Source organism: Muscardinus avellanarius (assembly GCF_963383645.1).
Source record: "Muscardinus avellanarius genome assembly, chromosome: 13".
In the NCBI taxonomy this organism is placed as follows: Eukaryota; Metazoa; Chordata; class Mammalia; order Rodentia; family Gliridae; genus Muscardinus; species Muscardinus avellanarius.
The window spans coordinates 37,286,786-37,303,896 of record NC_137799.1 but is presented as its reverse complement, the minus strand read 5'-3'; the positions used below and the strand labels follow the sequence as shown (position 1 = coordinate 37,303,896).

The window sequence follows — 17,111 nt, the reverse complement described above, 5'->3', positions numbered from 1 at the left end:
TACATCTCCTTCATACTCTTAAATACGGTACTGTCCCCCTCCTTCCTGTATTTCTACCTTCCTTTATTTCCTACCATTTTGAGGTATTTGTATGGGATGGAGAGACTGACTTATGGGCTCAGTTTACCTTGCTTAGCTTTCCTATGAGCAGAAGTCCAACTGTACAGTTCTGTCACATTTCTGACAGCTCAAGTCTCACTCACTCCCCCTCCCTGGCTTACTAGATGTGTCAGATCTATGGTTAGACATGACCATGGAGTAGAGGAGGTTTAAAGGGTGACAGGAGTGGGTGGTTCTCATGGAGCAGGCCGAGACCTCTGAGGGAGCAGTAGTCTCTGGCAGCGGGTGGCTAGATGGATGTGTCAGGAGTGGGGAATGGCAGGAGAAGGATCTGGAGGTGCAGTAGGGTGGGATGTGGTGTCATGGAAGTCAGAGAGGTGAGAAGGAAGGGCAGTGGGAGCCCCAGAGAGGAGGGGATGCCTTCCAAAAGAAGCCATGAGACTACTCACATGTGCTTCACGCGTGAGACCCCACCTGCTCTGCCCCACCAACAGTGAAGGCCAGAGAGGACAAAGCCCACAGTGTGGCCCAGTGCCCTCTCCTGCCCTCATGGCCCAACTGATGCTCTGACCTTGCCCACAGGAAGCCAGGTCCACAGTGGTTTCCTGTGCAGTTAGTGATGCTCTAGTCTCAGGGCCCCTCTAGTGTGTGCTTCCAAGGCTCCAGGGGAGGGGGGACACCCTAGTTATGTGTTTATATGCTCATATGTGTTCCTAAAACTGTGAAAAAAGTTAGCTTTTTTGGAGGTTTATTTATAAGAGCACCCAAACTATATAAGCTCTGGGCCCTATGGAACCTGAATCTGCCCCTGATTGTGTTGCCAAGAAATGAAGAGGTAAATTCCAGTTACCGGGGAGTTGGATAGATAATAGAGCTGGGAAATAATATGAAAGAAAGTGAATTTGTTTAGGGAAGAGGTGCCACAGGTGAGACCTTGTTTCCAAATAAATTATAAAATAGGTCTGGGAGTATAGCCCAGAGGTAGAAAGCCTCTGGGTTCTACCCCCAGTACCACCAAAAGTAAATAAATAAATAAATAAATAAATCAGATGGAGATGGTCTTAGTGGGCAGAGTCAGTGATTTATAGCAGTTGCTGATGAAGTAAACATAATTTTTGGCCTTTTCTTTTCTTCTTTAGGACCTGGCAACTAAATGGGAACTGTACCAGCTCAGTGGACATGGAGCTCTTCCTCCATTATTCCCTCATCCCATCAGTAAGTAAAGGCGAGGAGGACTGGAGAGCGAGGAAGGGGAGTCAGGCTGCTGCACCACCTGGGCTCCAGAGGCCTTCATAGGCCAGAGGAGGAACATTGCCTGAGTTTCCTTCTAAAGCTTTGATTCTGTTTCTTACATTCTGCACCAAAAATACACAGGCAAATAAATGCTTTCAAGGGCTTAACAGTCAGGAAAGAAAGCTTTTAAGAGCCAGCATCCTAAAAGGGTGCTAGCTATTAGGAGAATTAAAATAAAAGGCTTTTCTTGTCAGGCACAATTGGGCACTCCTGTAATCCCAGTGGAGGCAGAAACAGGAGGATCACAGGTTCAAGGCCAGTCTCAGCAACTTGGCAAGATCCTGTTTCTAAGCAAAAAATAAAAAGGGCTGGGGATATAGTTCAGAGGTAGAAAGCCCTGGGGTTCAATCCCAAGTACCAGACAACAATAACAAGGACACTGTGGTGCACCTCTGTGATCCCAGTACTTGGGAGGCTGAGCCAGGAGGATTATATAGGTTTGAGGCTAGCCTCAGAAACTTAAGGAGAATCTCAGCAACTTAGTGGGACCCCATCTCAAAATAAAAAATAAATAAACAAAAACGGGTGGGAGTGTAGCTCAGAGATAGAATGGCCCTGGTACCTGGGAGGCTGAGACAGGAAGATCATAGGTTTGAGGCCAGCCTCAGCAATGTAGCAAGACCCTCATCAACTTAGCAAGACCTGTTTCAAAATTTAAAAAATATAAAAAGGGCTGAGGAGGTAGCTTAGAGGTAGAACGCCTCTGAGTTCAATCCCTAGGACCATCACCACACACACACACACACACACATTGCTTTTCTGGGAAAATAGTGATAAAGCTGAGGTCTATTAGAAGAGGTAGTAAAGAACATTTCAGACACCCAGGAGAGCCTGTGCAAAGGCCCTGTGGGGAGAGGGAAACGGAGAGTGTGAGGAACAGAGGAGGCATGGCGGAGTGGAGACTGAGGCGGGAGAGTCTGGGTGGAGGGCAGGGCTAGACCGGGCAGAGCCCTGTGAGGGACTTTGTTGACGTTTCTCTTTATACAATTGAAAGTCACTGAAATGTTTTCAGCATGAGGGTGGTGTGATCAGATCTGTGTTTTTAAGAGCTCGCTGTGGTTACACATGGAGACCAGGCAACAACAATGAGGAGACTGTCGTGGGGACCCAGGGAGGGGAGACTCCAGCTCATCTTGGGTGATGGTCCACTTGATGTGTTGGAAGGCGAAGACAGCAGGGCGTTGCAGTGGTTGGGAAGGGGGAGGGAGAGGCTGCGTTGGCTGTTGTTTCTGACTCGCACAGCGGAAAGATGGTGGCAGCTGCCGCTCACTAGTTATGGTTTAGGGTGGTTGGGGCCAATGAGGCAGAGAGAATATCATGAGTTCTGTTTTTGCTATACTGGATTTGAAAAGCTTCCAACACACAGAAAACAAAGGGCAGCTGTGTAGTGGTGCACTTCTGAAGCTCAGGCCAGGGCTAGCTGGAGAGGCGAGCTCGTGAGGCTGCTGTGTGACTTGGGCCGTCAAAGTATGTGCGTGGATGAGGCCACGGAGGAGACCAGACAGTGACCATTGGATGGAGCCAGGAGAAGCTTGAAATCTAGGAGTTTGGAAAGGAACAACCCAGTGACGGAGACTGAGAAGAGAGTCAGGACAACCCCAAAAATATGCTTGATGGAGACCCAGGCAAGTGACTCTCAAGGAGAAGGGGTGGTCAGTGCTGAGGAGGGCTGCTCAGACACGGAGCTAGGTCAGGCCAGAAGTGTGCATCGGATCGATCACCAAGAGGGTCGTCAGCAACAGCCATGGCTGTGTCTGCAGAGCCACCCGGATGGAGGCTGGGTTGCAGGGAGGGGAGAGGAAGAACAAGTGTGTGTGAGAACTGGATGGATTCCACGGGAACAAAGCAAAGAAGGATGTGAAAGCTGACCAGCGCTGCCGCCTTTGTACCGATGAGGAACCAAGGTTTAGGGACGTTAAGTCCCCGTCCCAGCCAGAATGTGTGAGCCACTAGATCTGAGCCTATGTCTGCTTAGGGCAACACAAAGGAAAACTACTGTAAAGCATTCTGGGAGCTGAGTAGTACATGCAGCCGCACCCGACTCGGGTTGGAGGTGCCCCAGGCATCTGAGGTGCCCTGCTTTCTCAGAGGCCTGAGGACCCTGAGGCCGTGCTGAGCAGAAACAAGCCCACTGACTCTTCCTCTCCTCTTCTTCCAGTTTTTCATCATTTTGGTCTTATCCTCCCTCCAAAGACGAGAGCATCGTAGACAGAGAGACGACACCTCTTACCTCCTGGGGGACCACTTTGGAATCATCATGTGAGTTGAGTCAGGATAGGACCCTACAGCTTGGGGGTATCCTGTGGTTGGGAACGACACCGTTGTAAGGCTGGCTAGCTCCCAGGGTATCCCTTCTTTCCCTAATGACACACAACCCTGCTTATCCCTTCCCCAACCCAAAGATTTGAGAGGTTGGGATCAAAGGCCATGCCATTGAAACCCTCCACCCCCAGGGCTGCCTGGACGTGCAAATTTTATTTGTAAGGAAATTCACTATCCAATAATCCCTCCTCCAGGTGGATAACTACTTAGGACTGATCCATGGGAATGTCTCAGAGTCATCTTCTGGCCTCACAAGCTGTTTCTGTTGTCTACAGGCCTCTGGACTTCGTAGGGACTTTTAGTAACCGGTGGTCCTATGGAATCGCCTTCGGGGCCACAGCCAATAAGGTCATGTTCTTGTTCTCAGAAGGCTACCAGCCCCTGCAGTTCCCGCAGTGGGCCCAAGGTGAGAGGGCTGCCTCTCACTCGCTGGGAACTCCACACGGACATTCCTGCTATCACAGACCTCAGGGGTTCTCTGGGACTCGGGGGTAACTTTGCAAACTTCATGTTCTTCCTACCTTGTTACCTACCCAAGGTCAAGGCTTAGGCCACAAGGCCTCAAAACTTGTGAGTGTGACTTTCTCCCCAATTAGATATGATGTAACAAATGTCCAGAAAATAGGTCCCTCCTCACCTACCCCTGAATGCTCTCCTGAGTTACAGCCACAGCAGCCTTCTGGATATCAACAGGCTCTGGGATTCCTCCTCAAAGAACAGTGCTTGATTCTTTGGCCATTGGTCTGAGGCTTCATCTTTCCCCATGCCGTGGGCTACACCTGAAGAAACAATCTAATCTACAGGCACAGTCAGCTCCTCAACCCCCAGTCCAGAACCTCTCTGTGTAGTCCAGTTCCTTCTCAGGTGCTCTGAGCCTCAGTGATCAAAGGCCTACCAAGGTCAATCTCATTAGTCTTCAAGGAAATGTAAATAGTGCCTCTTAGAAGTATAAAATTTGAGAAGTTTTGACCAGTGATTTTATACCCATGAAACCACTACTGTAATTAAGATAATGAGCCCTAGAAGTTTTTTCCTTATTTCCCTTTGTAATCTCTACATCCCCATGTCTCTGCTCTCATCTCCAGGAGACCACTGATCTGGATAGTTTGCATTTTTTCAGGATTTTGTGCAAATGGAATCATTCAGAACTTCCCTCTTCTGTTGGTGGGAGGGTTGCCTTCTTCATTCAGCATAATTACTTTGATATTCCTGCATATTTAGCACGTATCAGTAGTTCACCCCTTTTTATTGATGAGTAGCATTTCACTATATAACTATATTACAGTTTGTTTATCCATTGACCTGATGATGGACATGTGATTTATTTCCATTTTTGACTGTTGCAAATAAACTTGCTATGGGTATTTGTGCACCAGTCTTTGCATGTATTCACGTTTCCATTTTTTAGGTGAATTCCTATGAGTGAAGTGTCTGGGTCACATATAATATAGTAGATAAATAACTTTTAAGAAACTACCAAGCTGTTTCCCAAGGTCTTTGTGACCATTTTTTGATTACCGCCATCGCTATAAGAGTTTCAGTTTTTCTACATCCTTGACAAAATCTTTAATTTTATTAACATTTAAAATAAATAAATAAATAAATAAATACAGATTTTATTAAAATCTTTAATTTTAGCCATTCTAAGGAGTATGTAATGCTATCTCATTATTGTATTATTTTAGATTTTCATAATGAGTAATGATGTTGATATTTTCACGTGTTATTTGCTATTTTCATACCTTCTTTGGTGAGGTGTCTGTTCAAATAATTTATTTTTAAAAATTGAGGTTTTTCTTTTCTTATTGAGTTTAGGGAGTTCTTTATATATTGTAGGTATAAACCCATTAGTAGACATATGAATTGCTAATATATTCTCCCCAGTCTATGGCTTGTACTTTCATCCTCCTAACAGATTTTTGAAAAACTGATATCTTTAATTTTGATAAAATCTAATCTAATTATTTTTTCTTTTATAGATCTCACTTAGGGTAAGAAATCCCTGCTGAGTCATAATAATTTCTTTCTTTTCTTTTCAAAGTACCATAGTCTTAAGTTTTACATTTAAATCTATGATCCATTTTTTAGATAAATTTTTTGCATATAGTGTGAAGTATGAATTGGAGTTCACTCTTTCTTTTTTTCTTTTCCTTTTCCCCTTTTCCTTTGGAGAGCCAAAGAAAGCATTCTAGTACCGTTTGCTATGAAAATCTGTCTTGGTGTTTGGGCATCCTCTTCCCTTCCCTCTGCTTCCTCTGACTCAGCTGTTGATGTCAAATGGATCCTGTCACCTATATTGTTGTGGAGGTTATCCTTGGGTCCTTGATTTTACTATCCTAGAAGCTCTACTTGCATCTGAAGGTGGCATTCAGGGAATTAAGCACTGTGCTGTGACGGCCGCTTTCCTCACAGCTATATTCCTCGTCTGGCTTCCCCCTCCCTCCCTCCAGCCCTTCAGCGACTACATCCAGTCCTCTCCTGGCCTTTGAGTGAGGAATGCCCGTCCTTCTCTCCATCTTACAAACTCCTGCTGATATTGTTCTACCTTGCTAAATGTCAGCACCTCCAGGCAGCCTTCTCTCTTCCCCTGCCCTGGGGAGGTCATGAGCTTCCTAAGCGCTGTCCCGGTGGCAGGCTGTCTCAGCTGGCCTCTGCAATGGTACCTTTCATGCCAAAGACTTCCTCACCTGTCTTCTCTGTTTAACAGTCAGCATCTCAAAGCAAGATCCCTGCCCATAGCTCCTGCCCTAGTGCCTGGTCCAGGACTCAGATCAATGCAGACATTTAGGAAAGGTCACATCTCAGAGCCAGCTGGTGACAGGATCAATAAGAGTATTGCCTTATAGAGAGAATGTCCGACAGCATAATAATAAAGAGTGCCCTATAGCACACACACTGCGTGCCACCTTCTCTGCATTGCTATAAGGCACTTGTGGTACTTTAGGTAGTTTTTCCTTTGTTTCTGTGGTCTGCCTCCACCTGCCATACTGTGAACTAATCAAGGTAGGGAATAAGTTGTCTTCATCTGAGTAGAAAGGCCCAGGAAGGGCCTACTGTGGGGAGGAATGAAAGGCATTGCCACCTTCCTCTTTGGCTTAACCCAGGGCTTTCCCATGCATCTTTGCTCCCTGCCTTGAGGTCAGCATGAAGCACTGCAGCCTCCCTGGGAGAGAAGAGGAGCTCACGGTCTCTGGTCCTGTCTCTCTCAGCCTTCGTGCTTCTGATCGGAGGCATGGAAGTTGGCCTCTCCTACTTCCCCTTCTTTGCCTGTCTCTCCTCGGAGTTCCGGCTGGTCAGCTCCGTCCTCGGCTTCAGCTACTCTCTGATCTGGTAAGACTCTGTCCGCTTCTCTCCCCATCTCCCTCAGCCATGGTAGAACTCTGCACAACCCTGCTAGAGGTGAGCTGAGAGCAACCCTCGCCCAGAACTGAGGCCCAGGGTGGGCACGGGTGGCCCATCCCAGGCTCTATTGCAGCCCCTTCTTGGTGCATTTGAGGCTTCCAAAGGTCAGGCCTGACTGCCTCACACAAGGATGCTCATGGCTAGAAGGCAGGGGTGTAGAACAAATCATTTTTGTAAATTGCTGAGAGTCCCCAGGGGGAAGCAGAAGCCCCATTTGATGCTTCTACTCAAAACTTGCATGGCTTTTCTTAGCATCCTCATAACAAGTTCCTGTGCCCTTGCCCGACACTCAGGGTTATCACAGCCTGGCCTTGTCCTCTTGCCCAGTCCCCAGCAGTGCCCAGTGTCCACCTCCAGACATTTGAGACAACATTCCTACATTCCTTCATTGACTTATTCACTCAACAATCTTGTTTACATCCCTCTAGGAGCCAGGAATACCCTGAAAAACTGCTGTGCTTGTGAGCCATGTGTTCTAGACTCTGATCTCTGTGCTCCTTTTCCTGGTGTGGATCATCTTCCCCCACCTGGTCTAGTGACAGCTCTTGCTCCCTGGACGATCACTCCTACCAGATACTAAGCCTTTGACCTTCTATTGAGCCCTATGCCCTCTGCACCAGACCTGGCACCAGGGAACACTGTTGACCGATAATAATTCTCTCTCTAGCCCCATTTCCTTATTCCCAACTCCCTGCTGAGCCTGCTCCCCTGCCTGGCATTTTCTAGGGGTCAGGGGTGGCATCAGGGATGGTTATAAGAGCTCAGAAGCAATGGGCATGCCAATGGCCACAGTCCCAATGTTTATTAATTACTTGCTTCTAGGAAAGTTTTTGTTTTGTTTTGGGTACTGGAGATCGAACCCAGAGGCATTCTACCTCTAAGCTATACGCCCAGCCTTTTAAATATTTATTTATTTATTTATTTATTTATTTATTTATTTATTATTTTGTGGGTCTGGGGATGGAACCCAGAGGCATTGGACCTCCGAGCTACACCCCCTGCCCAATTTTTTATTCTTTATTTTGAAACAAGGTCTCACTGAGTTGCGGAGGGCTTCACTAAGTAGCTGAGGCTGTCCACGAACCACGATCCTTTGGTCTCAGCCTCCCGAATGCTGGGATTATAAGTGTGCACCACCATGCCTGGCTAAATTCTTTTTATTTTGAAGCAGGATCTCACAAAGTTGCTAAGGACCTCACTAAGTCAGTGAGGTTGGCCTTGAACCTGCGATCCTCTTGTCTCAGCCTTCCAAGTACTGGGATTACAGGTGTGCACCACCATGCCCAGCTAGGAAGTGTAAATTGAGGTTAGATGTGGGCTGATATCATCTATAAGCTTCTCACAGTCTTTGGGCTAGGAGAGAACAGGCGATGGGAGTCAGACAGAGCTTGGTACTATGACCTGACCTTGAACGTGACTGGGAAAGTGTGTTGCGTGGGTCAAATGACCCCAGAGCAGCATTCGCAGACAAAGTCATGGAGAGGCGGGAAAGCCTCAGCCACAGAGTCAAGAGACCGAGCCAACCTGCTCTGCCACTGTGTCCATGGTGACCTGAACGGGTCCCCTGCCAACTCTGATTTTGCTGGTCCCACCTGAGTGAGGGGAGGAAGGATGAGCACCCTACATCTCCCTGCTCTGCCCCTAGGATTCTGAGATTGCATCAGGGCATGTTAAATGAATTCAGTGTGCACCACTTTGGCATAAGCTGATGTCCGACTGGGGAGGGATACATTGGAGGGCCAGGAGCCAGCCCTCCCAAGGGGTGAAGGAGAAGAGGCGAGACTGAGCTGTGGGCCCTGGCTGCTTTCACAAGTGCTGCTTTTGGAGCTATGGTGGGAGCAAACCCAGTGCCCCAAATCCTGTTCCTATCCTTGCAGGTTTGCTGTCACCGTTCTTCAAATCTCACAGTGTCCCCATGGGCAGGTAAGTCCTGCTGCCCGTGTTTAAAGTGTTTAGTCACACCATAATGGCTAAGCTGCTGTGTGACCTGGAACAAGCCTCCTCTGTCACTCTCTGGGCCTCAGCTCCTGAGGCCTCCATTGTGTAGCTCCTTCTGTCCATCAGGTGCTCATTCACAGACAGGTGCATGTATATATTAGGCACATTATTATAAGCCTCAATTGTTTTCATTTCTTTTTTTTTTTTTTGCAGTACTAAGGATTGAACCCAGGGCCATTCTACCTCTAAGCTATACCTCAGCCCTATTTTTATTCTTCATTTTGAAACAAGGTCTCCCTAAGTTGCAGAGGGCCTCACTAAGTATCTGAGGCTGGCCGCGAACTCGTGATCCTCCTGTCTCAGCTTCCTACGTACTGGGATTACAGGTGTGCGCCACCTGCCCAGCTCTTATTTTTTTATTCTTTACTTTTAAACAGGGTCTCACTAAGTTGTGGAGGGCCTCGCTAAGTAGCTGAGACTGGCTGTGTGAACCTGTGATCCTCCTGTCTTAGCCTCCCACGTACTGAGATTACAAGCATGTACCACCATGCCGAGCTAAGGGCCCAATTTATAATTAGATATAGATGGAAGACACCGAGGTACTGAGAGAAGTCATGGATAAGCCTGAGCATATGTTGGAGAAGGATGGAGGGAAGACACGACCCCCCACATCTTTTTTTTTTTTTGGTGGTACTGGGGGTGGAACCCAGAGGCTTCCTACCTCTGGGCTATACTCCCAACCCTATTTTATATTTTATTTGGAAACAGGGTCTCACTAAGTTGTTGAGGCTGGCTTTGAACCTGTGCGATCCTCCTGTCTCAGCCTCCCAAGCAAGGGGATTACAAGCGTGCGCCACCACACCCGGCTTGACCCCCCACATCTTAGTATGTCTCCATCCTTGACCCCAAGGTCACGATATCAACCCCCGATGTCCTATGGGGACACGATGACCGCAAATGTAACGAAATATGAAACCAACCAGCAAATTGTGTAAGAGCGGTCATAATATTATTTGTCTTAATGTAGTAAGGAAAGCATTTTCAAAATGAAACTGAAAACATAGAAAAACTAAGATTGTCATCTCGAGAGATGTTACTTTTCTATCAACTTGAACTGCTCTCAACCTTCTGGCAAGTAGAGGTTCTCCTTTCCTCATTTCTTTTTCCTTCCCTGTTTCTTACTTTCTCTCTCCTGCCCCACCTCTTCCCTCATTCTTTCATACTTTCCCAAAGGCGCATTTAACTTCCTAATTTAAAAAAAAGCTAAAAAAATCTGTTTTTGTGAAATAAAACGGGGGTGCAAAGACTAACCTTCGGGGCTGCTGGACTCCAAGCCCATGCTCCTTCTGACCACGTGGAGCCAGGGAGCAGGATTGCTGCTGACTTCTGAGCTGAGGTCAGAGGGCTGGGGTAGGGGGAGCTGGCTGGGTGGCCTGGCCCTGCCCTGGAGGAGCCCGCAGCCCTCCCCTGCTTCTGTTGCAGTTTGTGGGGAGCTATGAGACCCTCGTGTTCTACTGGCCCTCGCTGCTGTGCCTGGCATTCTTGCTGGGCCACTTCCTGCACATGTTCATCAAGGCTCTGAGGGTGCACCTGGGCAGGGAGCCCCTGGCGGTGAGTACCAATGGATTCATTGTGTGACCCCATGGGTTTAATCCCCACAACAGCCCTGGGAGGTAGGCACTGTTATTGCTCTCGTATTCTGGTTTCAAAAACAGATCCAGAGAGGTGAGTTAAGTTGTTAAGTTGCTTAAGCTCACCCAGCCCATCTTGTAGCACAGCCGGAACTGAAACCCAGACTGGGGCTGTGACACTTCTTATTCCTTGTGATATACAGACTCTCTGACTTTGGGCAAATGGTTCCAGCTTGGAGGTCACACTAGGGTCAGAATAAGTCATCCCCCCCCCCCATCTTGTTGTTGAATCAGAACTGTGGTTTCAGTGATAGCTTGGGCTGCTCACTTGCTGCGGCTTTGGTCTCCGCATCTCTTGAGTTCAAAGGAATTGTGAATGGTTTATTTTATTGACCTTGAGTTTTCTTATCTTTTGGTTAGTCCTCTCAAAATGAGTATGTGACAGTCAGGACAAGCTAGGTTATGCTGTAGCAACAAGCAAGCCCCTAAATGTCAGTGGCTTAAAACGAGAAATATTATTTCTCACTATTGCTACATGACAATCAAGGGTGTGCTGGAGGCTTTCTCCCATGTTTTCTCCACTCTGTGACACAGGATGATAGAGGAGCCGCCCTTTAGAGCATCACTGATTAAAACAGAGCAGAGGAAGAACACACAACCTTTAAAGCCTCCACCGTGGTGCCGTTTGCCATTCAGGCTTTTGTGGACCATGCCATTATTTGGCCACCCATACCTTCATGAGGGTTGGAAGATACAATTCTATCATGTAGAATGCCTTTCTGGCAATAACCCCTTGTCCAAAATTCCAACAAGACAGGAGCACTCCTATGTCATTTCTTGCAGGAAGAAAAGACCATGCTGGAAGTCCACCAGGCTGAGCACGTCAAACGGCTCCTGAGGAAGGCCAGCCCGCAGTAAGCCCTGCATCTTATCTGTTCACCCCAAGCCTGGCACCAACACTAATGAGCCCCCACGAGTCAGGCCAGGACCAATGAAAGCGTGCTGTAGAAATCAGGGCACCCTGTTTGTTAATAACAGAAACAAACCCAAAGTACAGGAAAATGGATAGAATTAGAGAATATTCCATCTCTATGGAATATTACGCTAAGTGAGATCACACAGTTTCAGAAAATCAAGGGTCCTAGGTCTTTTCATATGTGGAAGCCAGGTAGAAAATAGGAAAAATAGGAAACAAAAGGGACTTCAGAAAAATGAGGAGAGACCAGTAGAGGAGTGGAAGGGTTGGGGGACGCAGGTGGGGAAGGAGAAAGGAGGAGTGAGGAGGAGAATAGTTCAAATAATGCTATGTCCATACATAAAGGTGTCACTACCAATCTCACTAATATGTGTGTAAGGAGGGGCGCGGAGGGAGCACACTGAGTGCTCTGCGTGTGGATGTATCACTTTGAATTCACCATGATTGTAATCACAGTGTCCCACTAAGAGTATAAAAAAGGGAAGGAAGTTCGAGGGCTCACATCACTCAGAAGTCTAGGAGAGTCGTGCTGGCTGGAACCAGGGGTTTATTAATATCCTCAGATTCAGGTCCCTCTCCCTCACTCCTCCTAGCTCTCCTCTTGACTGTCTGGGCCTCCCAGTTGGGTGGGTTTCTTCCACCTGCTGGTCCTCATCCTCTCTAAGCTTATACACTCCTGGTTTAAGCTCAGAAGAAAGAGACATTCTCCTGTCCGTTATTAAATAAAAGTCTCCTGAGTGTTCCATCGGATCACATACTACCTGGAAGAGGTTGCTGCGGCGAGGTGACTTGTACAACTGATTGCTAAGCCGGGGTCATGCTTCCTCTCTCACCACCAGAGCCGGGAAGTCTTGTCAGTGTCACTGACTAGGACCCATGGTGGGGGACGGGTACTTTCCCAAATTAAAACTGATGTGCCAAGCTGGGTGTGGTGGTGCACGCTTGCAATCCCAGCATCTGGGAGGCCGAGACAAGAGGATTTCGGTTCACGGACAGCCTCAGCTACGTAGTGAGGCCCTTTGCAAATCAGTGAGGGCCTGTTTCAAAAAATAAAGAATAAAAAATAGGGCTGGGGCTGCAGTTTGAAGGTAGAATGCCCCTGGGTTCCAGCCCCAGTACTGCAAAAACAAAACAAAACAAAACAAAAACCTGAGGTGCCATTACCAACAGAGGAGGATATGGATGTTGACCAGGCAACAGCACCAAAGGTTCGGGGGTCACCCAAGCCAGCCCACCTCGGCCTCTGCCATGATACACATGTGTCTCAGAGAAAAGACTGTCTTGTCCAATGTCACACAATGGCAAAGCTAATCCATTGGTTAGAATTCGATTTGGCTACCTAGAGCAGAAAACTCAATAATGGCACAGGCCATAGAGAGATGTATTACTTCTCACATAAAACTCTGGAGGTGAGCTCCAGTATCTTAGTCTGTGCTCTCCCACCTCAGTGCCGCCCCACGTCCAGTGTGGCTGCTGGCGCTCCAGCCTGGACCAGCTGCCGTGTCCACATTTCAGAGGGGAGCTGGAAGAAAAGAAGGCCAGGCAGAGGGGGTCTTCGCACTGCGCCACTTGTACCTGTGCGGCCTCCCCCAGCCCCCACCGTGCTCCTGGTCACATTGCACAGACCTGGACCTAGCCTGATCACTCTATACTATGAGAGAGAGGTTAGGAATTTTCATCACTTAGTTCATTGCACTCCTGCCCCCGCCAAGAGACCCAGTCTTTGATCCTAAGGATAAGGGGCAATAAAAACAACATAAACTATTAGAGCTCTTTTTCTACCCTCCCAAGATGAAGAGGAGAAGATGGTGTTATTTCTGGAAGAATCAGGTACTTATTTACCTACCTCTGCTTTCTTGGTGTTTATTCATCCACAGAGAGAATAAAAAGTCCTGGTTCGAAACCAAGGTGTACGAGTGGGACCCCTGTTTTCAGTTCCCGAGCAGGATGATCGGAACCATTGTGTTGGCTTTCATCTGCCTCTACCTTGTAAGCAGCTCCACAAAAATCCTTTTATATTTTATAAATGGAGTGGGGAGGGAGTGGGGATTTTGGTGTCTTTGAGGCATGGAGGCTTTTGTGTCTGTTCTTAAAAAGCTGTGTCAAACTGGGTGTGGTGGCACAAGCTTGTAATCCCAGTACTTGGGAGGCTGATCCCGGTTGTGGTCAGCCTCAGTTATTTAGTGAAGCCTTGAGACTGTTTCAAAGTAAAGCATAAAAAAAAAAATGGGCTGGGGATGTAGCTTGGAGGTAAAATGCCCCTGGGTTCATTCCTCAGCAACACACACACACACACACACACACACACACACACACACACACACACTGTGCAAAATTGATCTTTGGACTGAGTATGGTATCCCAGGCCTGTAATCCCAGTGCTTGGGAAGCTGAGACAGGAGAAGTGCAGGTTCCAGGCTAGCTTCAGCAACTTAGAACCTCAGCGTTGATTTCAGAATAAAAAATAAAATACGGCTGGGGCTGCAGATCAGAGATAGAAACCCCTGGGTTCAGTCCCCAGTACCAAAAGAGTAAACAAACTGAATCCTGATAAGTCGAAGAACACGACGCTTCCATTCTCCAATTTTGAGTTCAAGGACATGTTTACCCACAAGGTAACTATTACTAAAATTAATCCACACAAAATAAAATGAATAATGGTTGAAACTTCATGTGATAAAAATTTATCATTGGCAGCTGGGCGTGGTGGCGCACGCTTTTAATCCCCGCGCTTGGGAGGCGGAGACAGGAGGATCGTGCAGGTTTGAAGCCAGCCCTGCTGGCTTAGGAGACCCTGTTTCCAAAAATAAAAAATAGGTCTGGGAGTGTGGCCCGGAGGTAGAAGGGCTTCCAGGAACCCCAGTACCACCAAAAAAATATATATATATATATATATATTATATATTATATATATTATATATTATATATATTATATATATATAATCTCATTGGCTAAAAATTGACAGAAGAAAAATATATCTGAAATATCATTTGATATACAAAATTCAAGTCAGAAAAATTGGTAGAAATAATAATTCCTAAGTTGGGTGTGGTGGTTTATGTTTGTAATTCCAGTACTTGGGATGCTGAGACAACAGGATCACAGACCAGCATGCAGTGACTTAGCGAGACACTATTTTAAAATAAAAAATAAAATAGGTTGGCATTGCAGCTCAGAAGTATAGCGCCCCTGAGTTTAATACCTAGTAACCCTACACACACACACACACACACACACACACACACACACACACACAGAAAGATCCCCCTCTGCAGCTTAGTGAGACCCTGCCTCAAAATAAAAATAAAAAATAGGGCTGGTGACATAGCTCGAAGGTAGAATGCCCCTGGGTTCAATCCCTAGTACCCCCCAATAAAAGCAGCATAAAATCTGGGTATAGTGGTGCATGCCTATAATCCCAGTACTTGGGAGGCTGAGATAGGAGGATTGTAAGTTCAAGGCCAGCCTCTACAACTAAGAAAGACCCCCAACAACTTAACAAGACCCTGTTTCAAAATATAAAATAAAATAGGATGGGGTATAGCTCAGAGGTAGAGTGTCCTTGGGTACAATCTTAGCCACCCCCCCAAAAAGCAACATCAAATAGCAAAAATAAAAATGGCAAAATCTAATTGTCTTCTTTTTTTTTTTTTTGGTGGTGGTACTGGGGTTCCTGGAAACCCTTCTACCTGCGGGCTACGCTCCCAGACCTATTTTTAATACTTTTTTAAAATTTGGAAACAGGGTCTCTTAAGCTAGCACGGCTGGCTTCAAACCTGAGATCCTCCTGTCTCCGCCTCCCAAGTGTGGGGATTACAAGTGTGTGCCACCACGCCCGGCTGTGCTTAAATTTTTAAGAAACTGTATTAGGTTATTTCAAAGTACCCAATAACTCCCTAAATTTCAGTGACTAAACACTACAGTGCTATAGCGGTGCAGAGGTCTGGAAGGTAGTTCTCCTCCATGTGGCCACTCAGGAACCCCGTGGCCTTCCATCCTGTACCTTCCCCCTTCCTGAGGACCTCATCGCCGTCACTTGCAGCCCACAGAAGGGAAGGGGCATGGACGAACCTTGTGGAAGGTTTTCACGCCCTTGGTGGAAGTATTACATGTCCCTTGTAGTCCTTTTTCATTGGCAAGAAACTGGTCATGTGGCCACGCCTTAAAGAAGGGAGGCTGGGAAACATGGTCTAGCTTGTGTCCAAAGAAAGAAAAAATGGATTTCCTCCCTTCCCTGCAACAGCAAATACTCCACTTGGACTTACAGCATCTTTTAAGTGTTTACTGAGCATCTGTTGCATGTCAAGCACCATTCCGGATCCCGCGAGAGGGCAGAGAGGTGACTCCACACAGTCCCAGCCCGAGAAAAGCTCACGGTGGTCTAAGATGCTAAGACGTGATATGATATATCTGCTAACTAGGAGAGAAACAGGATAAGGTGAATGGGCTCTGGAAGTTTAATAAATTATTCTAGGTTGAGAAGCTGCCTGGGGATGATAGTGTTTGAACTTTACATTCAGAGATACTCATGATTTAGTTGGTAGAAAACATGGCCGCAGGAACCTCAGAAGTGGGGGTATGATAGTAGGTGTGAGGATGGTGGGCCAGCTTTGCATCTGCATGCCAGCACCTTCTCCAGCTTGGCTCCTGCCAAGATCAGTGAAGGGGAGCAGTGGGAGACGGGGCTGAAACTGTCCCCAAGGTTTCCCTGTACTCGAAGTCTGCCAAGCATTTTGCACTGATTCCACTCATGTTTGGAGAGTCCCTAGAGCCCTGTGGGCCCCAGACTGTGTGCCATGGGGTGAATAACAGCGGGCACCCAAGAGCTCACGGATTCATTCGTCTCAGAACAGCAGTGTCGAGAGCCATTTTCAGGAGGGCACTGAATGCCTGGAGGAGGCCGTATGTTATTTCCACCCTGAGCCAGGCTCAGCTGAGACCTTGAACCCTTCGCTCTGTCTTCCCAGTTTATCATCATTGAGTTCTGCATGTTCGTGTACGTGAGGGAGAAGATGGATGTGTTTGAAGGCAATCTGGAGAGCTATGCCGCCTTCTTGAACAAGACAGGAACCCTGAACCCCATCATCCTGCAGGTGAAGGAAATGATCAGCGTCACCAAAGGTAAAGCTGCTACTGAATTCCCTGCCGCCTGTGTGGGAAACACAGGGACCTGCACCTGGTGGTGTGTGCACGCGTCTAGTAAGTATTGCTGCTAGTCTTGAAATGACCTGGATGTCTGATCTTAGAAAAAATGCGTTAGAGTTGATTTGTGCCCTTCTGGATTGACAAGAACATATTGGTCGGGACATAGGTCATTTCATTAAAATCTATTTGGGGTTGAACTGAAAAGGCTCTGAGAATTCTCTCTCTCTCTCTCTCTCTCTCTCTCTCTCTCTCTCTCTCTCTCTTTTTTTGGTGTTACTGGGGGCAGAACCCAGGGGCTTTCTACCTCTGTGCTATACTCTCAGACCTATTTTTATATTTTATT

General features: G+C 47.1%; 1 protein-coding gene across 1 annotated transcript in view; it reads left to right on the top strand.

Moving 5' to 3' along the window:
* Positions 1–1,203: 1,203 nt before the first annotated feature.
* LOC308272390 (stimulated by retinoic acid gene 6 protein-like) overlaps positions 1,204–17,111 on the top strand; it is a gene marked incomplete at its 3' end in the record, with an annotated part of 29,669 nt that continues 13,761 nt past the window's right edge. The window contains exons 1-9 of the mRNA XM_080709168.1: positions 1,204–1,275; positions 3,512–3,612; positions 3,951–4,081; positions 6,885–7,005; positions 8,955–9,000; positions 10,498–10,626; positions 11,490–11,560; positions 13,500–13,611; positions 16,591–16,744. Coding sequence (XP_080565294.1) covers positions 1,240–1,275; positions 3,512–3,612; positions 3,951–4,081; positions 6,885–7,005; positions 8,955–9,000; positions 10,498–10,626; positions 11,490–11,560; positions 13,500–13,611; positions 16,591–16,744 — 901 coding nt within the window. The 5' untranslated portion in view covers positions 1,204–1,239. The remainder of the gene's footprint in view (positions 1,276–3,511; positions 3,613–3,950; positions 4,082–6,884; positions 7,006–8,954; positions 9,001–10,497; positions 10,627–11,489; positions 11,561–13,499; positions 13,612–16,590; positions 16,745–17,111) is intronic.